Here is a 13,007-nt window from a genome sequence, read left to right as displayed (position 1 = left end):
TATCTTAAGTATGTGTATACCTGTCCAGCATTTTTCTGATTGATAAGCTGATCTCCTGCTATAAGAGAATCCCAATTTTGCTGTCTTATGAGCTCTTTAACTTCTTCATTAGGGAGATCGATGCGATAGTTGAAGTCACCACACCAAAATACGTAGTCATGGGAAAACAGCATCCTTCCCTGGAGGCAAGGAGAAGCATTTTAGATCTAAACGGTCAATACTGAAACATGTTTTACCACTATTTCTTTGCCTCAGATATGCTCCCTGCTCCCCCACCCCCGCCGGCCTGGCCCTGTTTATCTGACCTCAGACTAAGAACACATGAAGCATCTATTTAGGTGAAAATCGTTGATGTTTCTAAGAAGTATCTTAAATTTTCAAAAGCTGACAGAATTTGGAACAAGTTAAAGTGCACTTTGTAGCTTCATCTTCAAGAACCAGCAGTATGAGCTCACCATTGGAAAACTCAACTTTCGCGCTATTTCTACAAAATCTTCGTTTCTTTCTTTGACTTGGGACTGGCCCGCAGCAAAGTGGCTACAGACGAAGCAGAGGCTGGTTGTATGCAGCAGCATCCGTATCGCAACGGCCCCCTTGTTTCCAGTGGCGCCTCCCATTCCGGTCTTCACGGTGTCGACCGCCACGTCCCTTTAAAACAAAGGACTCTTGAGTCCAAGATCTGAGCTGCCAACACAGTTCTGAGCGCATAAGACATTAGGAAGGTCTAGGACACAAACGTACAGCTGTAGTTCAAGGACAAGGCTGTGAGACGGTGTGACGGAATGACCGGTGACTCTTTCATCAAAAACACATTTAAGAACAAGATGCATGAGTAATTGTTTCCCTGAAGCAACACACATTCCAGGTCTTTTTCTGGCTACTCGAGGGTGGGAAAGAGCCTGCGCACAGCGCCCTGTTCACTGACCTGATGAAGGGAGCGTGTTGGGGTCTGATAAAAACAAACAGGCAGACGCCCACCAACTGCTCAGAAGCCAGCAGCACATACTTGTTGTCTCTGGAGATGGTCTTCTGCAGTTCCACAGCCCAGAGCTTTTGGTTTGTTGTGCTACCAGAAAATATTACAAAGGGAATCTTTTTAAAAGATATGGACAAAATAGCCTATTTTACAAGACAACTGTCAATTACATCTTTATATACCCAAATTTAGTAATTCTACCAACAGTCCCGAAATCCACACCAACACTGACATCTTTATGTAAGCTGTTTTTGTTTCCTTTAAAAAGAAAAACCTGAAATTTAGCCAAAAGATCGCCACACTTCCAAATCTATTACTCTTTCACAAAGAAAACCTGAGCTTACTTATGAAACGAGTGCTCACCATTTGAGTAATCTCAAGCTGTACTTTTTCCTCTATTACCTAGCTTCAACAATTATCAACATTTTGCCATTTTTTTCTTCCAACCCCCTCCCCCACTTTGTGTGTGTGTGTGTGTGTGTGTGTGTGTGTGCGCGTGCGCATGCGTGAACCTAGAATACGTTAAACCAAATCCCAAGACACACGCCATTTCACCCATACATACTTCACTACACATCATCTAAAGTAATGGGCATTTAGGGGCGCCTGGGTGGCGCAGTCGGTTAAGCGTCCGACTTCAGCCAGGTCACGATCTCGCCGTCCGTGAGTTCGAGCCCCGCGTCGGGCTCTGGGCTGATGGCTCAGAGCCTGGAGCCTGTTTCCGATTCTGTGTCTCCCTCTCTCTCTGCCCCTCCCCCGTTCATGCTCTGTCTCTCTCTGTCCCAAAAATAAATAAATTTTGGAAAAAAAAAATTTAATAAAGTAATGGGCATTTTTATTTTCACATAATCATGATGCCATCATCACACAATTCCTTAACACTATCAGTTCGTATTTAAATTTCCCTAATTATCTAAAAAAATGTCTTCTCATGGTTGATTTCTTTAAAAGAGGATCCATATAGGGCCCACACATTGCATTTGCTTGTTATATCTCTTGAATCTTTAATAGTCCCTCAACCCTCCCCGCCTCATCCCCTTTCAAATACTATTTATTTTTTAAAGAAGTTGGGCCATTTGTCGTAAAATGTTCAATAGTCTGGATTTGACGGATGTGTCTTCATAGTATCTTCACTTGTCCCTCTAACTCTCATACTTACTTTACACTGGTTAATGCAGAAGCTTAAGAAACTCATTTAAATTTATTTATTTGTTTTGGCAAAAATAACCTCATGGTTAGTGCAGTCAGACTTGCATCAAAGCAGAAGTACATAATCTCTGTGCTGTGACACTGGATCCACTGTTCAGACTGTGATGATCTAATCAACTCTTTTTTTTTTTTTTTTCAACGTTTATTTTATTTTTGGGACAGAGAGAGACAGAGCATGAACGGGGGAGGGGCAGAGAGAGAGGGAGACACAGAATCGGAAACAGGCTCCAGGCTCTGAGCCATCAGCCCAGAGCCCGACGCGGGGCTCGAACTCACGGACCGCGAGATCGTGACCTGGCTGAAGTCGGACGTTTAACCGACTGCGCCACCCAGGCGCCCCTCTTTTTTTTTTTTAAATATTTATTTTTGAGAGAGAGAGTGAGAGTGCAAATGGGGGAGGGGCAGAGAGAGAGAGGGAGACACAGAATCTGGAACAGGCTCCAGGCCCCTAGGTGTCAGCACAAAGCCCGACATGGGGCCTGAACTCAACAACTGTGAGATCATGACCCAAGCCGAAGTCGGACGCTTCACCAACTGAGCCATCCAGGTGCCCCTCTAATCAAGTCTTTATAATGAAAAGTCCCCCCCGTTAATCCTTCTAAGGTTTTAGCATCTACCGATCACTGCCATTATTTCATCAGGGGTTGCGTGATGTTGATGTTATAATTTCAGCATTCCATAGGCATTTGTAGTTAAGTTAGAATTCCTCTATAAAGAATTTTTCTCAACTATTTTCTCTGAAATACAGTTCATACAAAGAAGGTAGCGTAAATGCTGAAGTCTTTATAAATTTTCAGTGTAGTAAGTTTGAGCCTCCGAAGAACCCCCAAAAAAACTCTAAAGGAGAGCCAAAGAGTGTCTCTCATAGTTCCAGGTCCCACACACGATAAGTGGTCAGCCTGAACACGACACCACGCCCATTTATGTAATCTAACACCGTCACACCACCTCCAAGATACAAAGCCAGCGCATGGATTCTCTGCCTACCAGAATCCCCCCACCGCAACTCGGATTCTGGAAAGAGAACGATGGCTTTTCATCTCCTTATCCAGCTTACTTCTCAGGTCATCTTCTAATGAACCCTGCCCTGATCATTCATTCAAGCCGCCCCCCAGCCCCGCAACTCCACGTGCCTGATGCCCTCTACCTCTGTTTATTTCCTGGTCCATTTACCGTCTTCCATCACACCACGTACAAGCATACCTTGTCTCACTGTGATTCGCTTGCTTATGCTTCCCAGATACTCTGTTTTTGACAGACTGAGGCTCTGTGGCAACCCTGTGTCAAGCAGGCCTATCAGTGTCATTTTTCCAACAGCACTTGCTTACTTCATGTCTCCATGTCACATTCTGATAATTCTAATAATGTTTCACACTTTTTCATTCTCATTACATTTGTTACAGTGATCTGTGGTCAATGATTATGACCAGCCGGAAGCTCATATGATGATTAGCATTTTTTAGCAGTGAAGTACTTTTTACTTAAGACGTGTACATTGTCTGTTACACGTAATGTTATTATTGCACACTTAACAGACTACCGTATAGGGTAATCTTAACTTTTGTATGCACGGAGAAGCCAAAAAAGTCATTTGACTAGCTTTATTGCCATATCTGCTTGACTGCAGTGGTCTGGAACTGAACCCACAGTATCTCCGAGGCATGCCGGTAATTTACATACTACAATTACTGTTTATCGTCTGTCTCTTCAGCTAGAATAGAAGGTTCATGAAGGTAGGGATTTTTGTTTTATTCATTAATGTATCTTTAGCACCTCGAGTAGGTGCTCAACAGATACTGGTTAAAGAAATGAATAATCACCAGTTTACTAAGGAATAATTTGATTAAACTCTAGACAGATAATCAATTGAACAATTTGGTACCAGGAACAATAAGAGTATGCTCTATTTTAAAACCTGAATATGTATTTTCAGGAAAGAGATTCAAATCAGCAAAATGAATGCAGTTGCGTTTCTCTTCTACTTCCCTGAGTGAATGTTATTTACTTAAAGCTAAGGAAAGGGGCGCCTGGGTGGCTCGGTCGGTTAAGCGTCCGACCTTGGCTCATGAGGGTCGTGATTTCACAATTCGTGGGATTGAGCCCCACGTCGGGCTCTGTGCTGACAGCTCAGAGCCTGGAACCTGCTTCGGGTTCTGTGTCTCCCTCTCTCTCTCTGCTCCTCCCTGCTCACATGCTGTCTCTCTCTCAAAAATAAAGATTTAAAAAAAAAATTAAAAAAAATAAAGCTAAGGAAAAAAATGTCATTTGCAAGATTGATGACTATCTCATACTATTTCAGCTCATAATTTTACTCTGAAAATCTTTTTAAAAATGTCACAAAAGATGGGCAATTGCTCAACTTTAAAAGCAAGCATACTTTCTTAAAATAAAACACTTAAGCTTTAAGTTCCATTTAAGTAATTTGCATTTGTAATAAGGCTTCAGAACAGCAGTTCTCAAAGTGTGGTCTGGGAACACCTCTGGGACTCCCCCAAACCCATGAGGTCAAAACTATCTTTATAATACTAAGACCTTTTTTTGCCTTTTTCACGATGTGGATGGACATTTGCACGATGGTGCAAAAGTAACAATGAGTAAAAGGGCTGACGTCTTCACATGAATCCAGCACCGAACTGTACTAGGATGATTCATTAGTCTTTACCGCCATGTACTTGCAGTTAAAAAAAAATGCCATTTCACCTAAGAATATCCCTGTGGAAGCAGGAAATGTTATTAATCGTTTTCTAAATGTCATTAATCTGATCAAAGCTCAATCCTTAAGTCATATCTGTGATGAACAGGAAATATGCACAAGGCCCATTCTGCTTCATATTGAAGTGTGATGTTTGGAGAAGCACTTGATTGTTTGAGCAGAGAGCTGAACTGCTACCGTTTTTCACGGAAAACCATTTTTATTTGAAAGGACTAATGACAGACAGACTATGGTTCTTCAGACTTGCGTTATCTGACAAACATTTTTTAAATGAACCTTCCTTTTAAGGGAAACAACCAATAGTATTTATTTCTAATGATTACATTTGAGTTTTCAAGCAAAAATGAAAATTTTGGAAAATGTGTATCTGCTACTGAGAACTTAATAGCTTCCAAACATTTGAAGAATTTGCTGATGAGATCAGTAATGAGGCCAATCAATATCATGCATTGATATAATGAAATGTGCCAAGATTTGGAAGATCGACATAACTCAGTGAACTAATATTTTCAAAATGACCAATACATGATGTTTCAAAATCATGCAAGGTTAAAAAAAATAGACCAATGAATTCTTGTATAATAGAGCACAAATAGTTCATTGCTATGGTTTCAGATTCCATAAGGTTAGTCCAGATTCCTGAGCTAACCTTTAAGGAACTGTTTGTTGAGCTTTGGTGTAGTATCAGAGAAGAAATTATCTCAAAAGGCTATAAAATTCTTTCCATTTCCAACTACGTTATTTATGTGATTTTCTTCATCTACTTCAAGCAAAACAACACATTGTAACTGACTAATACAGAAGTAGATGTGAGAATTCAGTTGTTTTAAGCCAGAAATGAAAAGATGTGCAAAACTACACTCAAAGCCAACCTTCTCAGGACGTTTTTGTTTTGGAAAATAATTACTTTTCAGGAAAAAAAAAATGTATTATTTATGCTAACATGTAATAGGTTTATTGTTTTGTAAAGGATTAAATGTTTTGAAATTTTCATTTTTAAATTTCTAATGTACTATCTAGAGATATAACCCACATGAACAAAAAATTCTTTAAGATTTTCAACATTTTTAAGAGTGTAGAAAGATCCTAAGACCAGAGAGGTTGAGAATTCTATTTTACAGTTTAAAAAGCACCTTTCCATATGTTATCCCAATCTATCTTTGTAACAACTACTTAGTTATCTGCCTTCCATGTCCCTCAACTAGAAAATGACCTTGCCGGCTTACCTTGCATTCACAATGTTTCCAGCATTCAACTCTACCATTTCTTCAAAACCAATTGCGAATATATCAGTTGGCTTACTTCTTTTATCTACAATTAAGCATCCAAGAAAAACTGTTAAAAATACAGCTTTAGTCAAACGGCACCCGCCCCCACCCAGTCCAACTAAGATCAATGCCAGACCTCATAAAGTCCATTTCTGTGTTTTATGTTTAACCAACTTCAAATTGTAGGCAAAACCAACGAATGGGACAAAATTACTTTAAATTTAGCTTCCATTCAGGCCTCCTAAGTTTTCTTCTTTAAGACTGTTATTTCTGAAGATCCTTAAGTCCTTTCAGAAATCGTTTTGAAAGAACTCTTGCTAAACTGCACATGGGCATCAGAGAAGCAAGCCACTTTGCAAAAGCTGAAGAGAATAAAAGGGGGAGTAAAGGGATTCTTCAGAAAAGGCACAAAGTGACTGAGAAATCATCTCCAATCAAAAGGTAACACACAGGAATTTTCACACTCAAATTTGAAAACTAGAGGCTTGACCTTTTTACTATGTCCTACGTGGAAGAATCCAAGAAAATTAAAAGAGATCCAGGGGTTAAGATGTACCCCTCTGTTCCAGCCATTAGCTCTCTCCTAATAGACAAGGATGAAAAGAGAACAGAAGCTACTTGAGATAAGCGGCCCAGGGGGACCTGGGTGGCCAAGGACTCAGAAAGGAGAAGTAGCTAGAAAGGGCCTATAAATAGTATTAGACTGAGAAAAATAGCAAAAATATTTATTGACTGCTATTACGTGCAAGGATTATACATGCATCAACTCATTTACCACGCACTTTAGAAGACAGATTATTTTTACCCTTTAGTACAGACAAGACACTGAGGCTTTGGAGAACCTAAGCAACTTGCCCAAATTCCCAGACAAGCCGCAGTGTGACCCAGTGATGCTGGAGCCAAACTGCCTGAGTTCAAATCCTGACTTGCCATTACCAACCGGGCTGCGTGAGCCTGGGCAGGTTGCCTCCCTTACTGTGACTCAGTTTCCTCATCTGTGGAATTGGAATAATAATAGTATCTGTGCAGTAGGTCTGTTATAGGAAATAAATGAATAGATGTAAAGTACTTAGAGAACTGTAGTGTTAGCTGCTACTCTAATATTATCACTACTACAATAACTATAATTTCAAGGTAGGTTCAATGTAAGTGAAAAAGATCGTTTCAATAAAAGTCTGGGGAAAACCTTAGGGTTTAAGATGTGACTGATTAGAGATAACTAAAAGAAGAAAATCTGCATCTCACATTTTTTCCTATGCACTTTTTTTTTTTTTTAAGTTTATTTATTTTTGAGAACGGGAGAGAAGACAGCACTGACTGGGGAGAGCTCAACGTGGGCTCACAAACCATGAGATCATGACCCGGGCTGAAATCAAGAGTCAAGATGCTTAACTGACTGGGTCACCCAGGTACCCCTGCACTTCGCTTTTATTCATGATACATGCTAGATGTGTACTATTTTAGAAAGGAATTCAAAGTGACTTTAAAACAAAGAAGAAGGCCCCGCATTCATAATCCTAATTAAAGTCTTAAAAGCATCATCAGCTCAGTGCTTGGTCCGGGCTGTTAAGAGCTTGGTGGCTGAATGTCGACCAAGGTTTTATAAGGAAAAATCCGTACCGCTAAATTATCAAGTGCCAACACGTGTTACAACAAGTTTTGAGAGATTTTTCTTAATCTACCCTGAATATTTCTTATCTGTTTAAACAGAGAACTAGATTTGAAAAATTTAAAAAATTATCCCTCACAAAATAAGCTTGCTGTGTGTCAGTTTAAAAGAATAAAAACAGAACTAGTTTTTCTTCCTTGTGTAGTTACCTTTAAAGGTCTGGCCTTCATACTTATAAAGCCAAGTTTCTTTTTGAGAGTAGGGCATATTATGAAGTGTTACATTTGTTTGATAGATTAATAAGTCACAGGATTTATTAGGTGAATCCCTGTTACAAAAAGCAAACCTTGAAACTCCTGGATGCCAGCTAACTTGGGCGCGTCAAGAAGCCAGTCGGTGAGCGTCTGATTCTTAAAAGCTATGCTGCGAAACTGCTTCCCACCATTCACGTTCCAGGTTCCAACACATACCCGAATTTTCTTGGGCTTTGAATACTTGTAGAAATTCTCACACATGCTCTTTAGTACTTTGGAAGATGCTAATCAAAAACAAAACACCACAGAGTTTTAGCTGCAGGAAACCACTTTTAGAAATCGATTTTTATACCTGAGAAACAAAGCAGGGCAAGTACAATTGGCAGCAGCAGCATAAACAAGCATAAGATACATGCACAGTCCAGCATGATGCAAGTAACCAACACAATTTTTGAAAACAACGGGCACTTGATACAATAGCCAAAGTAAAAATTATTGCGGCAACATAAAGCATGCAGAACAGTTCTTTTTCCATGAAGGGGTACATCATCTTATAATGTACACAACTAGAGATTATACATTTTTAGGGACATAGCAATTGACTTTCATATAACTTTAGTTCGAAGGCTGGCGAAAATATAAATCTTATTTCCAAACAAAAAGATTTAAGAACATTTACATTTAAGCTTCTAACTACTGACAGGTGGTTTGAGAAGGAATGGCTCCCGGACAAAAATACTAATTATGGACGATAACGAGATGTCGGAGAGCGAAGTCACTATGAGATCCCTCCCAACTCACGCAGACAGAGGCCGAAGTCCGCAACAATGGCCTGCAAGGCCTGACACAATCCACATTGCCATTCTGCCCTCATCTGCTACCTCTTCCCTGTTCACTCGCCGCTCAGCTGCTGACTCCCTGCTGTCTCCCTAAGATGCCAGCCTGCTCCCACAAGGCCTCTGCACGGACCGGTTCCAAAGCCCGAGACCTTCTTCCCTCACCTCCTCCCAGTGAGGCTTTTCCTGACCATCTTATTAGAATTTGCATTCTGTCCCTAACCTTCCATATCCTTTCCTCGATTTATTTTTCTCTATAGCATTTGTCACCATTTTACAAACTCTGTGTTTATTTACTTATCCCGTAACTGTCTGTCTCCCCTCTCAAGAACGGAAGCTCCTGAGGACAGAAATGGTGGTCTCTTTTGCTTACGACATTATCTCCAGTGTCTGGGACACAGTAAGTGCTCGACACATCACTGTTAAATGAATGCTCAATACATTTGGACCCTCAGTCTCTTACACGCATACTTTTTGACCACCATCTACCTTCCTTCTCAATCACACTTCTCTCTGATTAAGTGACACGGCACTTAACGTGGCTAGAACCTTAACAGGACCTCAATCTAAAAACAGAATAAACACTTACTTGGCAACTAACTGGCCAGAGGAAAAGGAAATCACAATGATTCTCACCTTTTAATACACGATTTGATTATTATTTATTGTTTTAGGGTACCAAGACACACAAGAGAATTAGAGTAAAAAGGCAGACTATGGTATCACTAGGAAAACAGTGTGACCCGTGAATCTCCTCAGGGAACTGCTGATGTGGGTGAGGTCATGCCTGCTGCTCCCAGGAGCAGACACGCAGATTTGTAGCCCTCTTCCTATCTGATGTGACCACTCGTATAAGGCGCCAGGTGGTAACGAAAGCACATGAGTTGTTCTGGTCTGTTGGTGCGGTTAACCGGAAGCCGGCCGTACCCAACGCATCATTCTCCATGACATGGTCTTTGTAAGTGAAATCACTGCCACTGTTCCTACTATGAAAACAGCCTCTGTGATCCACTCTATATCAAAATACAAGTTCGATCGTGATTTAACAGCCTAAAATACTCAGCAAGACAAATAATGAATTGTGTGAAAACATGCGGCCACGCTGTGTGAATTAAGTCAGATCAGTTTATAAATGGAATAAAAAGTTGTAAAAATTTTCTAGCTTATTCTTAACTGGTTGGCACCTCAATGTGCAGAAATGAGCCCGTGTTCAAACAGATGTCCATTCCCAAATGCCATATCGTTTCAGAAAATGGATTTCATTACGTAACTCAAAATACATCCAAGTACCCTCCTCTTCCAAACTTCTCACAAAAATAACCAATAGTTTCTCAAAACGTTCAGAACAGCAACTAAGCAAAACAAATCTCAAGATACCAAATCTTCAGTGAAAGGAAGAAAAGATGTCTTTTTCTGATAAATTTCTGGCAAGAAATTTTGCCGTTGGGCCGTTTTTGTTCCTTTTGCCACGTGTCCGTGTTTAAGGACAAGTTCATAAACCTTGTCCAGCAAATGAAGGCATAGGATTCTTACGAATAGGAAAGGCAAGAAAAATAACGATCTTTAGGCCCGAATCACTTGCTCTAACTTTGTTACCAATTTTGACGCTTTTTAAAAGAGTTCAGATCACATTTTAGTGCATGTCTTACAGTTACAGAAAACATTTCATCTACAGTATGAAAAAATAAGTCACTGGTTTTCAAATACTATGTGTGAGAAACACTGCTGATAGATATCACAGATAGTACTCTGAAATTAATCCAAAACAGTCACACTGGGGTTTTCACCATTAGCCTAGTAAAAGTAAGGTATAATACTAACAATGTGTGTTCATTGAAATATAAAGGTGAAATTAAAACTGGATTTTACTAGAAGAAGACAGGCAGCATTATGTATTTTCCCCTAAACGAAGTACTTTGGTTTCTCAAACTTAAACACTTTTTTCTCAGATTAAAACAAGGTATTAATTTATCCTATGAGAAACTGAGGGCAAAATAAGAGAAAGTTTCCATTTATACGGCTTTGTCGATTTACAATATCAACTTCAGAAAAATAAAGGAACATTTGCTTTTATTTACAGATTGGTTTTCTATACTGTACCTGACTGTAATGTCTGTTCAGAAACTATGGATGCATCAAGAAGAAAACAAAGAATCATTAGTAAAACAACAAGTTACAATTAAAATCTAGAGTGTTATGACAATACATCCTAAGATGGCCTCGCTTTTTTCTTTTACATCAATTTGATTATTTTTTCTGAGGGCTATAAGACACCAGAGATTAAAAATAAGTGACAATACCTGACGCAAACCCTCTGCATCTAGGAAAAATCCTACAGTGACTCAGTGATGTCCAGAGTGTCACAATCAGGAGGTCCTTGGCCTGTTTTTCAAGCTGCTCCTGTGTGTGTGTGTGTGTGTGTGTGTGTGTGTGTTTGTGTGTGCGCACACACATACGTGTAAGAGAGAATATGAATCTAGAAACCCAAGGGGTTAGAGGGTATTGAACACATGAGGACCCTAATATACATCTTCTAGTATTCTTTCTGGGACTCGGCTGATTAAGTACAATCAGTTCAGTTGTAACAAAACATACACATTCCACAAAAATCACCATGCAGTGCAAAACCGTACAGATTCCCATAGCCACAGAGCTTATGGGGAAAATGGGATTAGGGGACAACACTCCCAAATTTTAGCAGTGACACTCCAAAACAGATGGGACACTAGTAAAAACAGTAGTACGGTTTCACATGTTAAATGGCTTGAGGTGTCTGAATACTCCTTAAATGGCACTTCATCATGAAAAAGACCTGAAGTTTGCTTCTAGAAGTGGGCATGAGGAGAATGGCAGCTGACAAGTAAGCCGACCCTTTGAACACACGGGTTTGAACTGCACAGGCCCACTTATACGTGAATTCCTTTTTGGTAAATACAGTACTCCGAACATATTTTCTCTTCCTTAACACTTTACTTGACTGTGAGATTACAGTACATAATACACATAACATACAAATTATGTGTTAATCAACTGTTTATGTAAGGCTTCTGGTCTACAGGTTATTGGTAGGTAAGTTTTTGAGGAATCAGAAGCTATACATGGATTTTTGACTGTAGGGGGTGAGTGTCCCTGCCCCCGTGTTGTTCCAGGGTCAACTGTAGTTGTGAATGATGGAAGAAGGGTCTTCTGGAATTGGGATGGAAATTTGTAACACCAGGTGTGAACGGGTATGTCTCATAACACATCTGGTGAATGGAAGCAGAGAAAGGTCTGAAGCGTATGCACATGTGTGTGCGTGTTTTGTGTATTTCTACCCGTCTCAGTTCTGCCGGGTGAGACCATGCATAAAGGAATGCAGAACTGGCATTATGCTCAAAATGTTCCCTAACAGAGCGTCCACGGTGGAACAAATTCCCATTCTCAGAACAAGCATTAGAGCAGAACTGACTGTACTTTTTTTTAGGCGCTTTTGACACACAGTAACATGTGCAGGCAACTAAAAAAACTGATAATCAGGTTTGGGAATTCTTAAGCTCCTCGCTTCTCCTTTTCTTTCCTTCAGTTGCTTACTTTCGACTGTTGCTTAGCAATGCCTCCATATCAAAGAAGGCATAGGTGGAAGGAAGTGGCAAGATGCAAATCAGCCAAGTCTCTAGTGCTGGGAGCCAGGAAGAAAGCCTGAAGTTAAAAGTGGTAGCTAAGATCAGACTTTGTTTTTTTAGAGCTCTAGTAGGCCTCAGTCCCCGGGGCCTAGATCCCCAAGGAGCCAACTGTACCCAACTACCCACAGCACCATGCACAATTCTGAAAGAATCCACGATAACCTAGTTGACCAAGTAATTATCCAAGGATACATTATTTGATGAGGAACGATTTCTCTTAACACGCACAGGGAAACTGTAAGGTTTGGTTGGGGATAACAGAAGAAGTAAAAATGTTCAGAGTGCTAAAAAAAAAAAAGTGAAGACAGAAAAAATACGGAATTAAGGAAGTCAATTCATTAAGTTCTACAGTGCATGTTGAGTTTTCCCATGATGATGCTAAATACACACACACTGACAGGAGCTCAACTTCTTTGGATTTTAATAAAAGACTCAGTGAAAGTTAAAAAGCCACCTTGAAAGCCATATATTTATGTCTCA

The 13,007-nt window shown here is 40.0% G+C and overlaps 1 protein-coding gene across 20 annotated transcripts in view; it reads right to left on the bottom strand.

The window, feature by feature from the left end:
• The window catches only part of SYNJ1 (synaptojanin 1), a 93,489-nt gene that overhangs the window by 32,335 nt on the left and 48,147 nt on the right, over nt 1–13,007 (bottom strand). For 14 of the 20 annotated variants that reach the window (XM_045436845.1, XM_045436846.1, XM_045436829.1 and 11 more), the window contains exons 13-18: nt 10,966–10,989; nt 8,122–8,313; nt 6,125–6,209; nt 926–1,066; nt 456–648; nt 21–179 (exon numbers count right to left, since the gene is read on the bottom strand). In XM_045436845.1, coding sequence (XP_045292801.1) covers nt 21–179; nt 456–648; nt 926–1,066; nt 6,125–6,209; nt 8,122–8,313; nt 10,966–10,989 — 794 coding nt within the window. The remainder of the gene's footprint in view (nt 1–20; nt 180–455; nt 649–925; nt 1,067–6,124; nt 6,210–8,121; nt 8,314–10,965; nt 10,990–13,007) is intronic. The other 6 variants (XM_045436833.1, XM_045436840.1, XM_045436843.1 and 3 more) reach the window with 1 other exon arrangement.

This window comes from Leopardus geoffroyi, chromosome C2, assembly GCF_018350155.1.
Source record: "Leopardus geoffroyi isolate Oge1 chromosome C2, O.geoffroyi_Oge1_pat1.0, whole genome shotgun sequence".
In the NCBI taxonomy this organism is placed as follows: Eukaryota; Metazoa; Chordata; class Mammalia; order Carnivora; family Felidae; genus Leopardus; species Leopardus geoffroyi.
Note: the sequence above shows the minus strand (reverse complement) of the source record. Positions and strands in the feature narration are given on the sequence as shown.